A 16574-nucleotide genomic window follows, 5' to 3' on the forward strand; every position below is an offset into this window, starting at 1 on the left:
ATGGCTGCGAGCGAGAATCGACATCGCTCTGTGGTAGTGGCAAACTAAAGAAGAGTTGCTTGGGAATCATCCCATCGAATCCATCGCGTTATGAACGAAGTAGCCCGACGGCTACCTAAATCACGTGGCTCCAATCCTTGATGGACTTGATGCTCCTTCGATGCCCGCTGAGAATGGCAATTTGAAGTCTTTCGATGTCCATCCGAGAATTCTTCTCCTATTGGAGTGACCAGAGTGCTGCCCATCCCAAGTCTTGCATTGGGAATTTCTTAAAGAGACAAAGAATCATAAATACAAACTAAACCCCGCAAACACAACATAGAAGTCTTATTTCAAACAAAAATGCTCAACTACACCAAAACAATTAAAATGCTTATGATTGTGACTCCTACTTCTACTAATGCGTGGCTTTCGGGACAACTTCTCACAACCATCGTTCCCCCCCGCAGGGGTTCAAATCGTCCATTTAATTAACTATGTCTAGGCATTAATAATATTAAAAATTCCCATAATGTCTCGGATAAAGTACGCTGTCTGCTCTAAGGATAGCGGACAGGCCGAGACGCTTGGACGACAGGGAAGATCGGGGTTTAGACTGCTAGTATACAGGGGGACAGGAGGCCCGAGTCATTGACCGCATGCCCGTTTATATTGCGGCGCAGCATTTGCCGTGTCTTAGACTCCTCCTCTGGAGTATCCTCCGGAGCAACTAGTGACTAGCCTCCAAGCCCACACCTGTCGAGGGAAGGACTTTTATGCAGCTAATAATTAAACAATTTAGTTGTGTTCTGGCGGAGCGTGCCATCGCCTGTAGCTCGTTTAAGAATACGGAGATACGCAAGAAGCATTTACGACGCACTGAATGTCCGAATCAAGCTAACAAAATTAGTCTCCCTCTAGCGAGAAGCCAACGAGCCCTGCGATTCCGATCGATGCTCCTCCACCTGCACCGTAATATCCACCGTCTTGAGAACCCCGTCGGGTCTGGGGGGCTCCTCGGCCAAATGTCGGGCGCTCTCGGAGCTCGATCGCCACATCGTGTCTCGCCCGTTCTGACTCTGGCGGCCGGATATGCTGATATCGGTGATTACGGCGGAAACGGAGTTCCTGAAGCTCCTGGTGTCGAGGAAGCTGCGGTGTTTGGACTCCGTAGGGCCCTCTCGGGCCCGGCTTCCGCTGATCGTGGACTGATTGATGTATGCGCTCTTTTTCGGGTGGGTGAGCTCGACCTCGTCGGGGAGTCGGGTCGTGATGAGGCCGGAGTGGAGGCCGGCGAAGATGTGGTAGAGCGTAGGGAGGCAGGCGATGGTGATGGTCGCGCACATCATTACTTGGCCGCAGATGGCGGGGGTGATGATGTCCCCTGGCATTTGATTAGAGTTGATGCTGATGTGTGGGAAGGGGGAGGGGACGTACAGGTAGGATCGGACGATCGCAGAAAGGGTGGCAAGAGAACTAATTGTGAGATCGCGAGGCAGACAATGCTATTGTGGATCGGGATTAATATCGGGGCTGTATTATGCCTGGTCTGTGGGATTCACGTACATCAGTCGCGCCGAGAAGGAGCAGAGAATCTTGAAACTCTTTTGCCATGCCATTTGAACGTCGCGCATCATGAAAAAAGGCAGCACGATTATTATTATCTCGAGGAGGATGTGGAACACCGAGATCGGGTATACAAGGACGCCCTAAAGGCCAGCCTATTAGTATGCTACTTATTCTCGAGAGATTTGATGGCATACCTGTCCAGCGCATCTTTCAGGGCTGTAGAGCCATGGGTGTGGCATTTGGCATTGGAAGGCAATTCCAAATAATGCAAAGAGCGTCCACGCAGTAGTCAAACCGATGGTGATGGCACAAGCCCGGCGAAGTTGATTGTTAGGCGTCAACCTCCATACCAATAGAGTGGTGGAAACTTTCGACAACGATAGGATGGTAATTTGAATCAATTGGGCAGCATAGACAAACTATGGATCGAGCGAATGAATGAGTATTGTGAGATAAAACAGGCATGTTAACTACTAACCTTGCTCGCTTTGTGAAGTTTAGTTGTCTTGAGGGTATTGAAATGTCTCCCTAATCCATGGTCGACTGCTTTTTGCATAAGCACAACCTGTATAATGGCCAGTACCTGACCGACAAGACACCCGTCAATATCCATACTAGCCATCTTTTTCTGTAGACAGAGGTACCCACCAGGCCTATCCATATCGGAGTATTGACAATCGTCTGTCGCTGCTTGAAGTATATTGCGGACACGAATTTAGCCGCGACAAATATGATCGTAGCGATCAAGAATGCCACAGAAACTAGAGTAACGAGAGGACCATGATTGTCGTCTGAAAGGACCAGGAAAGGCGCCGCTGGAATGGACATCGTCACTGCAAGAGGACATCATAGTCAAGCAGAAAAGCAGGAGTAAAAGGGAGAAGGCGAGAGACTGCAAAGCCAGGAGGGAAGATACAATCTCCCCCATTTGTCATTGGGATACACCCATGGCGGCTAGTACAGGCTTGGATTCTTTGTGACTCTTGGGTGATTTGAATTGCGTTTCCCCGAATCCCTGCCTTGCGCTGGTCGCAACCACCGTGTCCCTCTCCATCGAACAAGGATCATCGACTAGTTTCGGATGTCGGGTTTAATCGCGCGAGCAAAGCCCAGACACTACTGCATCTTAGCCAAACCACCAACATAGGGCCGAATCAGTACCGAGCCGAGGCCTTGTTGCTTCCCATGAAAAGTCAAGGTCGCCCTGGACATCGAGTGGCACGTCGGAAGAAAGGATCAAAAGGCTTGGAACCCACAAATCTGCCCGGGCGATTAAATTGTGGCGGGGACGGTCGATCCTTAAGCCTGTCACTAAGATATGTTAGGCTTCTTGGCCAAAGGGCTCGATGCTAATGCTGGCAGCCCTAGCGTGCGAAGTTATCTAGTGCCATCGTCTCATTGGCGACTTCATCTCTCCTTCTCATAACGGTTGCATCCCGCCATATTTGCATGGATAGGACGACAGGGATCTAGTCTAAGGTGCAGTGACAACTTGCCACTTTTGGGAGTTTCACCGGAGACACTTGTCCGTCTAATATGAGACGCGGGCATTTAGATTATTCCGTTCAGGGGAGGGGAAGAGAAAAGGATCGTCTCTCCCGGAGAGTGAAAACTCCTGTCTCCTCCTTTCATTTTGACTCTGTGGCAACCAGGGAAAATCCAGAATCACCGCTGGACAGCCGATAGATCAACATGTACGACGAAGAGGTTGAGATGAAGAGCGGCAGTGCTGTTCGATCAACACCGGCCGAAGTCAATGCGCAGGGAAATAGCAGCGCCGACTACCGCCAGAGACAGCAGTTAGAGGTATGACACGGTTCTCCTTTTCGTCATTCTTTTCTGACAAGGTATTACTATAGAGATACCTAAATTTCTTCTCGTCCCTTGCATTCTCGGCCACCCTTCTTGCTTCCTGGGAGGCAACTGGTGGAGGTCTGTTGGCTGGTCTCGCCAATGGAGGTCCTGCAGCCATTGTGTACGGTATCATTATCAGTGCCGTAGGAAACCTGGCTATTGCAAGCTCTCTGGCCGAGCTTGCCTCTGTGTAGGATTTCTTTTCTTGCATTTGATCGCATTGAAAGACTAATATTCTGGAACAGGCACCCCACCGCGGGAGCACAATACCACTGGAGTTATGTCCTTGCGCCATGCTACCCTCGATTTCTCAGTTTCTTTCAAGGTAAGTCAATCTACTCGGACTCTTTAACATCCTGGAGATTGTACTGACTTGCCTCTGCACAGGATGGGTTACTGTAGGGCACCCCTGTCCCATGCTATGCTCCAATGAAGAGAAGTTGTTTGTACTGACACAACTGGATAGGTATTCTCTTGGGCTGCTCTCGTCTGCATTTCCCCTTACTTCATCGGCACTGAAATTGAAGGAATGGTTGTTCTCGGCCATCCGGAATACGAGTCCAAGCGATGGCACGGCACTTTGCTGATGTGGGCCGTTGTTCTGATTCCGATTGTCATCAACATCTTCGCTCGACGCGTCCTCGCTGTGATCGAAGTCGTGGCTGGCATCATGCATGTTGTCTTCCTGCCGGTGACTATTGCGACCTTTGTCATCCTTGCCCCTCGCAACCCCGATGCGTTTGTCTGGGATAATTTCGTTAGTGGTCTTAGTGGCTGGCAAAACCCAGGTGTAGTCTTTTCTGTCGGACTTCTAGGAGTCCTGACACCTCTCAGTGGTACGTGTCCCAACACCTCGATTCCTACCTCGCGTTTTTTTAACCCATCTAACCAACAACTCGGCCATTCCACAGGAGTCGACGGCGTCATCCACATGTCGGAGGAGGTCAAAAACGCCAAAACCGTGATCCCGCGCTCCATGATCTGGGGTACGCTCATCAACGCCATCATGGCCTTCGGCTACGCCATCGCCACCCTCTACTGCATGGGCAGCTACGAGGAAGCCCTTCTCAGCCCCACAGGCTACCCCATCATCCAAATCGCCTACCAAGCCACCGGCTCCAAGACCGCCACCTACATCCTCATGGCCATGGGCATGCTGCCCGGGTGGGTCGCGCTCTTCAATGGTCTCGCCTCCGTCACGCGTCTCACCTGGGCCTTCGCGCGTGACAACGGGCTTCCCTTCTCCGACTTCTTCGTGAAGGTCGATCCGCGATACAAGATCCCCATCCGGGCTTTATTCCTCGTCGCGTCGTGCGTGATCGCCCTGTCGTTCATCCAGATCGGGTCCACCGCCGCGTTCAACGCCATCTTGTCGCTGAGCACCATGGGTCTGTACATCTCTTACCTGCTCCCGTTGGTGTTCCTGGTCCTGAAGCGGTTCACGGCCCCCGATGAGATCCCGCAGGGGTCGTTCACGATGGGGAAGTGGGGACTGTCGGTGAATTTGGTGGCGATCTTGTTTGCGACGTATTTTGTCATCTTCTTGCCGTTTCCCGCTGAGGTGCCTGTTACGGCGGAGAATATGAATTATGCCGGCCCGGTGTTGGGCTTTGTGATGCTCTTTGCGTGTGGGGATTGGGTGGTTCGCGGACGGCATAAGTGGGCTGGTCCGACGATGAAGTATTCTCGGGAGTGAGTGGTTGGTGCTGTTAGAAGAGCGAGGGGGTGGATCTAGATGTTCTGTGTTTTCCTTTACATGTTTTCAGTTTGTAAAATGTTCCTTGGGTTTTATATGCTAGAGTATAAAAATTGCATATATTAGCAGTGATTGGTATTATGGTCCTCGGATGGCATAGAAGTTAGACTAGGTATACTCTGAAGGGGGTTAGTCATATGGTGGTAGTAAGAGTGTGTCAAATCATATTCAATGTCGTCTAAAGGACCAGGGGAACAGACATCGGCGTCACAAATGTATATTTCTATGAAAAGTCTGATCATGTTGATGCTCTTGTGCCATGCTTCGAAATACTGACAACTGGCTGACCTCATTCACCGGCTGAATCGATCATTTCGGGGCCTCCATCCAGCTAGGATGAACGAAAGAAAGTTTCTCAGGGTCTTGGTCCGGCCAGTTCTCCTGAATGGCCTTCATGATCACATCGTAAACCAGCCGATACCCATCTGCAGTCAAATGCAGTCCTAGTAGCAAGGTTAGCCCACTTCTATAACGAAGCTTATATTCCAATGAGAAATATTGAAAAGATACGAGAACTCACCATCCGTAAACAGCGCCTTAAAAGCGTCAATCTCAGGCAAATCCCTCGACCCAGGCAGGGGCTGACCCTCCTTCCATCCGGCAGCAGCAACAAACGCCGTCCAAACATCCGCGACCACTACTCCAGTCGAAGCCCCGACTTCGCGGACCGCATCTGCATACGTTTTCGTATAACTGGCAGTCCGGCTCGGATGGGCGTTCCCTTTGCCTTCGTCGAAGCCCTGCAACTGATACTCGTTGATAGGGGTAGGGGTGAGGATCATGATTCTGGGTTTCTGGGCAATTGTTGCTTCGTGCTGGATGAGCCTTTTGAGATTTTCCTTGTATTGGTCCAATGGGACGTGTTGCGCGGTGCCGGGAAGACAGGCATCGTTGGCGCCGAAGAATAACGCCTGGTTAAATGTTAGGGGCTTCTTGGACAAGGGAAGGGGTTGATTTTGTGGATCCGGTACCAAGAATCGAACGGTCGCTTGCTCGGGCGTGGGGAAAAATTTAGGAAAGACTTGGATGGCGTGGGCTGTTGTGTAGCCACTGCGAGATGGATTTATGAGAATCGGTCATATGGTGCCTTGGTGTGATGTAGATATGGCTAGACATACCCGAATCCACGATTGATGATATCGAGGCGTCGACGGTACGCTAACAGACAGTTAGGATATCATGAATGATAGGAGAGTCAAGGCCAAGGCACCAACCATCCTGCAATGCGCCGTGTAACCCGAAGCCAGTGTCTTGGATACTCGACATTTCCGTGATGGAATCGCCGAAAAGGATGAATTGATCATAGGGCTTGAATAGCGCGTCTTGCGCGGTAGACGAGGCCATTTTGATTACCCGACGTGGACCCGTACTTTGTGAGGGTCTATTTTGCGTTGCAATTGAGTAAAATGTCGATGTATTGACGGTCTCGGCGGAGAGATCGTCGGAGGGGTGGAGAGGTTGGCAACGAGGGAAAGTCGCGAGCGATAAGAATGAAGGTCTCCACCGCCTGGACTATTTTGTCACGGAGCAACCCGCGGAGCACCGTAAGCGCTACTATATAAGTCCGCTAGAACCTGATGGAACCACCCTAATATGTGGACTGCTTACCTTCCTGCTATTAACCTAACTTTATACAATTGAGTTTAATTACCATGATTTTATTTTTCAACTGCATTTCTTGAACGTTCAAATAATTCAACATAAGGTTTATTAAAGCACCTTATTTACTCCCAAATCCTAACCGACTGCCAACCTACGAAACACCTCTTTCTGGTAGATGGTTAACACTGCCTAACATCACGCACGATGGCTTGGAATACCCTCGCAAAGAGCACGCAGCGGTCCTTGTTGGTGACGAGATCTACATACTGCCTAGCATGCCCGAAGGACGACAAATACTCCAGTGCAGCAACTTGGGCTGTTAACGACATATTCTACCTCCCCGGAGGACTTGCATATACAAACATTACCTATGCAGAACCTGCCTGCTCCGCGCAATCAGTCGCTGGTAAAGGCATCTATAAAGATAAAATCAAGAGTGAATACTTGTGCTGTAGGCAGTGCCCCCACTCTCACCCTGCAGGTCGGCGTGATTGTGGGGGGCACTTTAAGTATGTACTGTTAGTCTAAATACTCGTTGTATAACCCTGCTTGCAATCGAACTCCTCTAAATACGCTTAGTCGGTTTGGAGTCTTCAACCATTCAAGCCTCCGTTGAATCAGCCTTTTCCTCTTCCTTCTGACTCTGGGCCAACTGTCGTCTTCGATGATCTTTGAGTAGAAAGATAAGGGCGAGAACAGTGCCGAAGGCTGTCAACCCGACAGAAAACCAGAGAGTACCCCGGTAACCATGAAGCAAGTCTGCTTCAGTGTGTCCGCCATTGTTGATCTGAAGTTCAATGGTACCAGCGAAGCCAAGACCTAGCGATATACTGTAGACAACAATCGTCATGATCACACTAGATCCCATACCCTGGTACTGTCGAGGCACGGCGTTCGCGAAGATGATCGTGGCAGCAGGCAACGACGAATCCATTGCAAAGGTGGCGATTATGGTGGCGAAAAAGAAGTAGGTCCAGTACGTCGAGTGCACGGGTCGCAAGGCCATGAGAAGGGAAGTGACGAAGTAGCAAAGCATTGCAAACAACATGATGGACGAGGCTGGGACCCTGTTGATTATTTTGCCAACGACCAATGCGGTTGATATGCCGGTGACGAGGATAGGAGAAAGCCATGCAGCCAGTTGAATGGGAGTTTGGCCACCGATATTGAGGCATATTCGGATGACGTAGAAAAGCTAGACACATCGTTAGTTTGACATAACCTCCGGGCAAATACCAGTACTTACCCAGATGCCAAATGTGGACCAGCCCGCTGCTGTACAACCAAAGACGAAGGCGATGTCGGAAGTGAGGACGGCGACAGGTAGGATTGGATAGCGAGCTAGGCGAAGTTCAATGTAAAAGAACGCCGCCAGGAACAGGAAACTCAGGATCAGGCATACGTAGACGTAAGGTTCGTCCCACGTAGTGACCAGGCTCTGATTCCAGGCGAAGTTGAACAGAACCAGAGCTGTCACACCGCTTGCACCTCCCAGGAGGTCAAGGCGGTCCAAAGTTTCGCGAATCGTTCGTCGCTGCTTTTGCTCACCCTCGATCGGCATGTTTGGAATTGCAACGAGAGCGAGGACGAAGAGAAAGGCAACCCCTAAAGCCTGACTCCAGTAGATCCATGGCCACCAAGCCATGGCGAAGAGGGGCCCAAAGAGGAGACCTGCCATCGCACCGACTGGGGCTGATGCAGCAAACCATGCAAACCCCATGTTTCGAGGGCCCTCGGAGAAGCATTTGCCCATGATGGCGAGTGCATTAGGTACAGTTAAGGCGGGACCAAGGCCCTGCAGGACACGAGCAAGGATGTAGACGGGCCAGCTGGAGTATACAGAGGCTCCTGCCATCATGCTGGTCAAAGCAAGCCAGCCCATACCAATGATGAAGATTGACTTGTTGCCAAACTCGTCACCTAAACGTCCTCCGATCAAGACGAATGTGCCCAGCGTCAAGCCGTAGCCAGAGATTGTCCACGAGAGTTTACCAGGGTCAGTGACACCAAAGGACTCTCCAATTATTTCGAGCGTCGTGAGGCTGTTGCATAGGCCCAACTGATTGGTGAACATGGATGAACACACCGTCATGATGAAGATGCTCCGTCGAATCAAGTGGTAGCCATCGGCAATGTAGACGTATTCATCTTTCGCAGTCTGTGCAGAACCTGGACCTGAATCTGGATGAGTTAGTCAACGCGTTCAAAAGGCCACCAGCCTTTGCAAGATATCTTTAAGAGTTATTTACCATCACCATGCCTCGATGGTGGAATTTCGCAATGATCTTCCTACCCTTGTAGAAATAAGGTAGTCATGATGAACAGGATTGAATGCTACTTGACTGTAGTTGCGGAGAAAAGAAAGAAAACCACATTTATGGAAGATGAAGAGAAGGAACTACAGCCCGCCTGTCTAGAAGCGCAACGCGGTCTCTTTTTATACTATCCGGATGTCGATTTGTCAAGGTCCATTTCAGAAGGAATAACATCATCTATAGAGACGTGCCAAGAGATCATCCATCCAATCCCATTAGGGCAAAAAGTCTCCAGAAAGTCTCCGTTATTCCCCCGACTTGCTTACATAATATTCATGTCGGAATGATAACCTGTTTATTATGAAACCACATAATCCTTTTTCCATTTTTCACCATGGTTATTGAGACAGAAGACCCAAAGATTTTGCTTTCCCTTGCCGAGTTCAATTTATTACCCATCGCTCTATATAATCCTGGTCCACTCATAAGACTGCCATATCTTGCAGACACGACCCTACCATCTCGCGATCTCACAGCATTATTTCGAATCTTTTTGTTGAAAGTATAATTGCATCATCCAGCATAGTGCCTCCTGGAGGCTTGGTACTCGTCACTGCCGTCACAGGCTTCATTGGCTCGGACATTGCGAACGGGCTGCTTGGGCTTGGCCACAGAGTGCGCGGAACCGTCCGCTCGAGTGAAAAGACAGCCTAGGTGATGCAAGCCCTGACCAAACGCAAACCTTCTGCAGATTTCGAGGGCGTCATTGCACCAGATCGGAATGTCCCCGGCGTCTGGGACGCAGTTCTCACGGATGTTGATAGCATTGCCCATGTCGCAGGAGACGTGAGCTTCGGACCCGACCCGACCAAAGTCATTCCGCCAAGTGTAGAAGCTCTTAGAAGACTTCTTGAGGTTACCACCAAAGAGCCCTCACCCAAGCGTTTCGTATTCACCAGCAGTGATCAAGCAGCAAGCAATCGTTTAGATCTAAAAACATGAATACATTTGCGGTGTGAGGCATGCCTAGTGCATATCTACTTGGAAATTGAGTTGTGTTTCACGTTTCTAAAACATTTTACTTAGTCTCAGAAACGTCAACATTGTAGTGATATTGCTGATAATGCGAATAGCGGCTCATAAAACCTCCTTGATCAGCTATCTTATGTTTTGGTGATACTACTATTCTACCATCTAAAATGACGATGAAAAGTTTCCTGCCTGCTTATCTAACACCTCCTTTTCCCCCTTTTATAATTTATAATCCGGTCTGTTTTTCCCCCCGGGGAGATAAGCATTTGGCCAGCGAATAGGATCAATCTATTCAGTCACTTGGTGGTCGCCTTCAGAAAGTGGGTATCATTTATTCTTAATAGTCTTACTAGTCTAATATAGCTACTACTTTCCCTTTTCTTAGCACAGAGTCGTCCGGAGTCCGTCCTTGTCTCCAGGCCATGGATTCATCCATCAATCTCGTTTTCGAAACTCATCTCAAGGATAGCGCCAGAGTCGCTGGCAGCTGCTAAGTGGCTGTTGCTGGCTCGTGCTCTTAACGAGAGCTGTGTTAGTCTTCTTCGTCACTCAAATTGATCCGTGTCATGTTGACTGATCCAAATACTCAAGCGCATTTGGGTTCTGCAATAAGCTCTCAGTATGGGTGTAGATTTTGCAGATCACTTTCATGGAATTTATTCCCTAGCAACACTCCGATTCTATCAAACCATATAGTGTTGACGCGTGGACCTGAAATCGTAATACGCCCCTTCCTCCTACCATTGGACTACAATTAATGACGAAAAAGCCCCACGGCAGGGGTCAGTCAATGCAGATGCGGAGGTGGAAATCTGACCCCGGACACTCTATTGTTATGCTATCAGGAGTGGGAAGGGCTGTGGGGTGTGGGGAGGCGTTGCTGATCTTTGATGTCAGCGTGCTAGTAGTGTTAACGCCGACAGGTCGGTGTTTCATTTCACTGGAGAAGTAACTATTCTTCTTGCCATTTCTGACTTCATATTGACCATCGGTTGCCCTTATTTTCTGTAAGTTGGACCCGCTCGGACTTCCATTGATGCTAAGCTGATGATGGAATATGTCTGAATAAAAAGGGCAGCTGGAATACTAAATCTGGCCGCGCCATCTCTTTCCCATGCCATGGACTACAATAGTAAGCAAAAAGCCAAACACGAACATGAGAGCGCCCGCAACACCCGAGCTAGCAGCGACGCCAACGCTCTCAAACATATCGGGGAACCTAAAGCAAGTTAGAAACGTCCAGTAGACGTGGAGAGTCTGCCTTACCAGAAAGGGCCGATGAATCCCCACATCTGTCGGACAAACGTAATGAAGACACCCACACTCCCTGCGTCTTGAGGATAACAATCCACGGCATAAGTCACCATGACGGTTGTCACTAGCTGATTCCCGAACGCAGCCACCGCGGTCCCTACGATTGGCGGCACAACCCAATGACCCTCCTCGGCTTCCTGCGTGCAAACGAGAAAGATGATCACTCCTACGATAGTAAGAATAATCCCGGGATAGCTGAGCCAGAGTCTGAATTCAGGATCTGGTTTCTCTTGAATGCACCGAGCCCGGCGATTCATCCAGTAGTCGGACATAGAACCGCCGATCTGCTCGCCAAGAACAGTGCCAATTATCACGCCTAAGAACTGGAGACCGAGCTGCTCGGCGTTAAGCCCGAATTTCTCCTGTAGCAGCTGAGGCACTTCCACGGTGATCAGGACGCTGCCGAACAAAAAGACCATAGCGTATACCACAGCGGGAATCATGATATTTGGCTTTGCGGCCATGGTCAAAGGATGTATAAATTCTCCGAAGGTCAATGGGGTTGGATCGATTCGACGAAATGAGAGGTATTGGGCTTTGAAGCTGGACGGTCGATTCTCGATACTGCCACCTAGATAGCGTGTTTCGGGGCCAAAGAAAATATATAAGACAAACTGGACGCCATTCGTGATGGCAAGGACCCAAAATATCCAACGGTAACCGGCACGGGTTGTCACAAACCCAAATACCAATGGCCCTGTAAAAGCCATAATCAGCAGTGTAAGACCAGGGGTTAGATGTGAGCAAGCATAGACATACCCACGGGCACGCCCAGGGTCACCATTAAAGTCCAGATACCCATATAGCGGCCTCGCTCATTTTTGAAAAAGCATTCGGCCACTACTGCACTGCCAATAGCAGCAGCTGGGGAGATGAAAAACGCGGTCAAAGCTCTGCACGCAGCCATGGAGGCATATGTCGGGCTTTTAGCGCAGCCGACATTGCAAACTAGGCTCAGGATTGTGGATAGAAGGAATATTGGACGACGACCATATCGATTGGAAAGCGGCTTCCAGAACAAGGGTGCACCGCCAAGAACAGCAATCTGGAGTGAAGTGAGATAGCTGGCTCTTTGCAGAGAAACTCCAAGATCGACCGAGATATCTTCATATGCTGGGATAATTGAGGCCGTGAAAGTTGCCATACAGGCATGAAAAGCCACCAGAATCAGGTTTGTCAGTTTCTATGGTACACGCTTTCTCTTAGTAATAATGCCCAGCTACCTAATCCAGCTAACATACCTTCCAAGTAGGCCAGTTATATGGGTCAGCGCTCGATGGGCTGGGTAAAGGATCTAAGTCCAGCGTGCCATGACGTCCCAGGAGATATTCACGATGAAGCGATGATATGTTGTTGGAAATGAAGGAGCAGTCCTCTTCTGCTTTCTCGAGGTATTCGCTCCTAGCATTTTCAAGTTCGGGGATGGGGATCTTACCCTCTGGAGAAGAGGACTGGGCCTCATTCTTGGTTTCCCGCTTCTCGGTCGAGGACATGTTGAAAGATAAAGAGATAAGCAGTGGATTGACTATATAATAAACTAACAGAAAGAAATGGTTGCCCATAGATAGCTCTCTTTAGACATAGAATAATAGAGTCAAGATATTCACCTGGGAAAACTATAAAATATATATGACGGGTGGGCGAGAGACCCAAAGCCAGAGCCACTGATTTACGTCCTTTAGAATGCTGCAAATGAGGGTCAAAAGCACCTGATACGCACTTGGTTAGGCATAGATTGGTTCTACCTGAATATCCTAAAGAGTAGGAATACTCGACATGCGGATGTGTCAATTGTCGATCTTCTCGGAGATGCGACGGAATTGTGGGGAGCTGTGGGGATTCGGAATCCCACCGTCGGCCCTTTGATTGTTCGCAATTTTATCTCCAGATCAAGCAAAGACATCGAAAGAAAAAAGAAAAAACAATTAAATCCTCATTCCTGGCTGGAAAGAAGGGGCTTAGATGTGGTGGGGACATAGTACTCAGACCCGTGGATGGATGGCCTCTGTATCCGAAGAGAACATATTCGCAAATTCGAAACCTCAGCCTAGAGTATTTAGAATAGGGCAGTGAAATAGAAATGCCTGTTGGATGCTTAAAGGAATCTTGGCTAATACCAATAGAAAAGGAGGTGCCAAATAGAGCTCAAAAAAGGTAAGATTCCAAGCAAAGTAGTCTCCTATCTAGCCAACGTATTCCAAACCCACCTTCCCAGGAAGTATCTACTACATGGATACTTAAAGTCTGGCTATAGAGCACTTAAGGCTGGGTCGCAAATATTGTGGATAAAACTAATCAAGAAAATCACCGAATATACTTCCTAAAAAGGTACAAGAAACCCCAAAAAAGGCCCAAACTGCCCCAAAGCATTTAACGAGTATCTACGAGTTATCTAATTATAGCGCAAAGGCTGTCCTCCTCTATGCATATTTATCCACGTGCCCAAAATTATTACGCGCAGTTGTGATCTATTATTCTTATTATCAATGTTCCGTAATATCAGCTCATCCGACATGGCCCCCGGGATGAGCGAGCTACCTCTCCTAACCCAACTACTGCTAAAATAGAATCAACCTGCTTCTGTGGGAACATTTACTATCCCAGTTGACCCAATTCCATCTCGCCTCATCTCATCTCACCCGTATTCTTCCACAACACTAGCTGATTCCAGTCCATCATGCATGCCTCAAGGCTGTGCGACGCGCTAATGAGACAAGAAATCGCATCGCATTTCCCGCCGAAGCCACGCCGCCCGCGCCGACGTTTTATGCCCCGAGCCCAGCCCACGTAACCCTACCTGGGGACCTTAATCCCCGAATGAGGTATCAGCTTCTCCGTGTCCTACGGACTGGTGCTACGGACTGGTGCTGCTGCCATATCGTGATCGATACAAATATACGACACGTGGGAGGATCTGGGAGATAACGTCCTACGGTGATTGATGTTTTGATGTATCGGTTGATCTATTCATTGACAGTTTTAAAGTGGGATTTTTGATAAGATGGACTCCTACGAGAATGCAGTTCTTGAGATGCCCTCGGTCTCGGTTGGGACTAAATTCAGTCTTGGGGTGTCCACGCTAGTTGTCGTGTTGGTGGTACTTTTGGTGGCGCCGAGAGCTGTGCTTGATGGTATTGCCAATGTGAGCCCTTCTTTTTCTTTGGGATTGGGATAGAAGAAGAAAGCTGACTGTTATGTCTGCTCAAGGGAGTTCTATCAACAACTTACCGTATCCCCGCGACAGATAGGAAGAGATCCATGCCAGGACCGGCATATACCTTCCCCAATGGACAGATGATCGATAAATTCTTGGCTGCGAAGGCGAAGAGCTGGGAATGGGAGGAGAAATATGGCAAGACGTATCGCATATGGGCGGCGAACATTCCGGAAGTGTATGTTCTCTCGATTTCCTCATCTACCCATTGACCATTCCTTTTGTCCACCTTGAAGGATTTATGCTAACAAAGAGGAAAAGAGTCATCACAGACCCCAAAGACGTAGAAACCCTCTACCAACAATCCACAAACCACAACAAAGCCCACCAGGCAAATGCCGGCTGGTTGCTCACCCAGCTCCTCGGATCCGGACTGGGTCTTATCAACGTCCCCCGCTGGAACATTCTCCGCAAGACTCTGGACCCGATGTTCTCGCATCGCACAGCCTTGCGATTCCTGCATGAGAGCCTCTACACAGGGGCCGAGGAATACATTGCGGGAATCCACCGCTTTGCATTACCAGCACACGAGCGGGATTCGAAAGACAACAAGGGCTTCGTGATCAACGCCACGCAGGCATTGCAGCGATATCCGTTCTTCGAAGTCGCATCTATGTTTTACGGGAGAATGAGCGAGGATGAGCAGGAGCGGTTGTGGGATCTGGGCCGTCGGTATTCGCAGGTCTTTGCAGCCATTGTGGCGGGTGGGGTTCATCGGACGAAGTTTACTAAGTATCTAGGAACGAAAGCGTATAACAATGCCCAGGAGTATCAGCGCTTGTGGAAGCGGTTTAATGCGGATTTGTATGAAGCCAGGAGGAAGAGTGCGCCTGAGACGCCGATCGTGGTGCTGACAGAGGCGGCAGAACGGGGCGAGTTGACAAGCAATGAGGTATGTATCCCTATCTTATGCTCAGCCGATTCTTTGATTGGGGCTAAACTGACATGAATTACTTCACAAAGGTGACGGATACCATTGCGGAGTCGACCTTTGCGAACTTGGATATCGTAACGCATGTGATCTCTTCATGTATTATTCTCCTGGCCGATTCCCAAAAGGTCCAGGATGATCTACTAGAAGAGATGGGGCGTAACCAAGAAAGCAAGGAGGAGTATATTGCGCGGAAGGATACACTGCTTCACTATTGTCTCTTGGAGTCGTTGCGCCTGAGGCCGGTTCTATGTGAGTATTGCTGTCCGAGCATACCGTGAACACCTACATAAGGAGTGCGCTCCACTAACAATCAAATAGCATTCACATTCCCTGAGAACCCTCCACGAGAAAAAGTACTCGGCAACTTCATCGTCCCCAAAAATACCACCGTCATCGTGGACGCATTCGCCATCAACATCCGGAATCCATTCTGGGGGCCTGATAACCGCGCCTATAGACCAAGCCGATTCGAGGGGGTGAAGCAAAGCCAGGTAGATACTGCAGAGATCTCAATGGCATATACCAAGCTAACTTAGGGCTCGTTTAGTTGCGGTACAACCTGGCGACATTTGGCTACGGACCGAGAAAATGTCTTGGTCAGCATATAGCCGATAAGATTATCAAGTCTGTTGTGTTTCACCTTTTCAGCAAGTATCGGGTGTCGCTGCAACCGATGCAAGCTATTGAGGGAGATTTCAAGGTTGATAAGACGAGTTGGGTGGCGTTGTATGATGTGGATTTGAGATTGGAAGACAGGGTTGTGGAGAAGGGAGATTCTTAACGCTCATGGGGGCTTGGCAGGTGGAAGGAATGGAGGATAGGTTTGTGTTGGGTATTACGATAGAGAAGGAATAAGAATCATCATTTTGCTCTGGCAGATAATTTGCGTCTGCTATACTATGCTGTTTATTCTGTCTTGCTTTGTATGAGATTGTGTGCCCCGAAAAAGCGACAACCAATCTGATCTAAAGAATTTCCAACGTCAAAAAAGAAAGAAAAACAAGAAAAAGAAAAAGGCAAAACAATAAATCCCCTGTCATCATGGTGTAGAATCAAGAATATTTG

General features: G+C 49.0%; 7 protein-coding genes across 7 annotated transcripts; 3 read left to right on the forward strand and 4 right to left on the reverse strand.

Annotated features, from left to right (window-relative positions):
• Window positions 1–859: 859 nt before the first annotated feature.
• Window positions 860–2376, reverse strand: P170DRAFT_509642 (uncharacterized protein; the record flags this gene model as incomplete). Its single annotated transcript, XM_024854695.1, has 6 exons — window positions 860–1363; window positions 1417–1484; window positions 1546–1688; window positions 1743–1967; window positions 2027–2131; window positions 2197–2376. 6 exons carry the CDS (start codon window positions 2374–2376, stop codon window positions 897–899), a joined length of 1188 nt encoding a protein of 395 aa, XP_024704282.1. The 3' UTR covers window positions 860–896.
• Window positions 2377–3240: 864 nt separating this feature from the next.
• Window positions 3241–5098, forward strand: P170DRAFT_455779 (putative GABA permease; the record flags this gene model as incomplete). Its single annotated transcript, XM_024851566.1, has 6 exons — window positions 3241–3354; window positions 3408–3592; window positions 3648–3727; window positions 3790–3794; window positions 3869–4238; window positions 4314–5098. 6 exons carry the CDS (start codon window positions 3241–3243, stop codon window positions 5096–5098), a joined length of 1539 nt encoding a protein of 512 aa, XP_024704283.1.
• A 206-nt stretch (window positions 5099–5304) lies between these two features.
• On the reverse strand, window positions 5305–6658 carry P170DRAFT_436655 (SGNH/GDSL hydrolase family protein). The gene is made up of 5 exons (XM_024849197.1): window positions 6373–6658; window positions 6277–6316; window positions 6130–6208; window positions 5679–6069; window positions 5305–5601 (listed from the first exon to the last, which is right to left on the reverse strand). Exons 1-5 carry the CDS (start codon window positions 6500–6502, stop codon window positions 5468–5470), a joined length of 774 nt encoding a protein of 257 aa, XP_024704284.1. The 5' UTR covers window positions 6503–6658; the 3' UTR covers window positions 5305–5467.
• A 703-nt stretch (window positions 6659–7361) lies between these two features.
• On the reverse strand, window positions 7362–9135 carry P170DRAFT_446766 (MFS transporter; the record flags this gene model as incomplete). The annotated part of the gene is made up of 4 exons (XM_024850827.1): window positions 7362–7955; window positions 8007–8941; window positions 9010–9045; window positions 9099–9135. 4 exons carry the CDS (start codon window positions 9133–9135, stop codon window positions 7362–7364), a joined length of 1602 nt encoding a protein of 533 aa, XP_024704285.1.
• A 483-nt stretch (window positions 9136–9618) lies between these two features.
• On the forward strand, window positions 9619–10055 carry P170DRAFT_171816 (uncharacterized protein). The gene has a single exon (XM_024842620.1). It carries the CDS (start codon window positions 9733–9735, stop codon window positions 10015–10017), a length of 285 nt encoding a protein of 94 aa, XP_024704286.1. The 5' UTR covers window positions 9619–9732; the 3' UTR covers window positions 10018–10055.
• Window positions 10056–11133: 1078 nt separating this feature from the next.
• On the reverse strand, window positions 11134–12854 carry P170DRAFT_356432 (putative MFS transporter; the record flags this gene model as incomplete). Its single annotated transcript, XM_024844149.1, has 4 exons — window positions 11134–11266; window positions 11314–12058; window positions 12121–12544; window positions 12603–12854. The coding sequence occupies 4 exons, from the start codon at window positions 12852–12854 to the stop codon at window positions 11134–11136; spliced, it is 1554 nt and encodes a 517-aa protein (XP_024704287.1).
• Window positions 12855–14362: 1508 nt separating this feature from the next.
• On the forward strand, window positions 14363–16290 carry hasH (cytochrome P450 monooxygenase hasH; the record flags this gene model as incomplete). The annotated part of the gene is made up of 6 exons (XM_024852259.1): window positions 14363–14503; window positions 14569–14753; window positions 14837–15467; window positions 15539–15758; window positions 15828–16000; window positions 16057–16290. The coding sequence occupies 6 exons, from the start codon at window positions 14363–14365 to the stop codon at window positions 16288–16290; spliced, it is 1584 nt and encodes a 527-aa protein (XP_024704288.1).
• Between the last annotated feature and the right edge of the window lie 284 nt (window positions 16291–16574).

The sequence above is a fragment of the Aspergillus steynii genome (assembly GCF_002849105.1).
Source record: "Aspergillus steynii IBT 23096 chromosome Unknown P170scaffold_4, whole genome shotgun sequence".
NCBI lineage: Eukaryota > Fungi > Ascomycota > Eurotiomycetes > Eurotiales > Aspergillaceae > Aspergillus > Aspergillus steynii.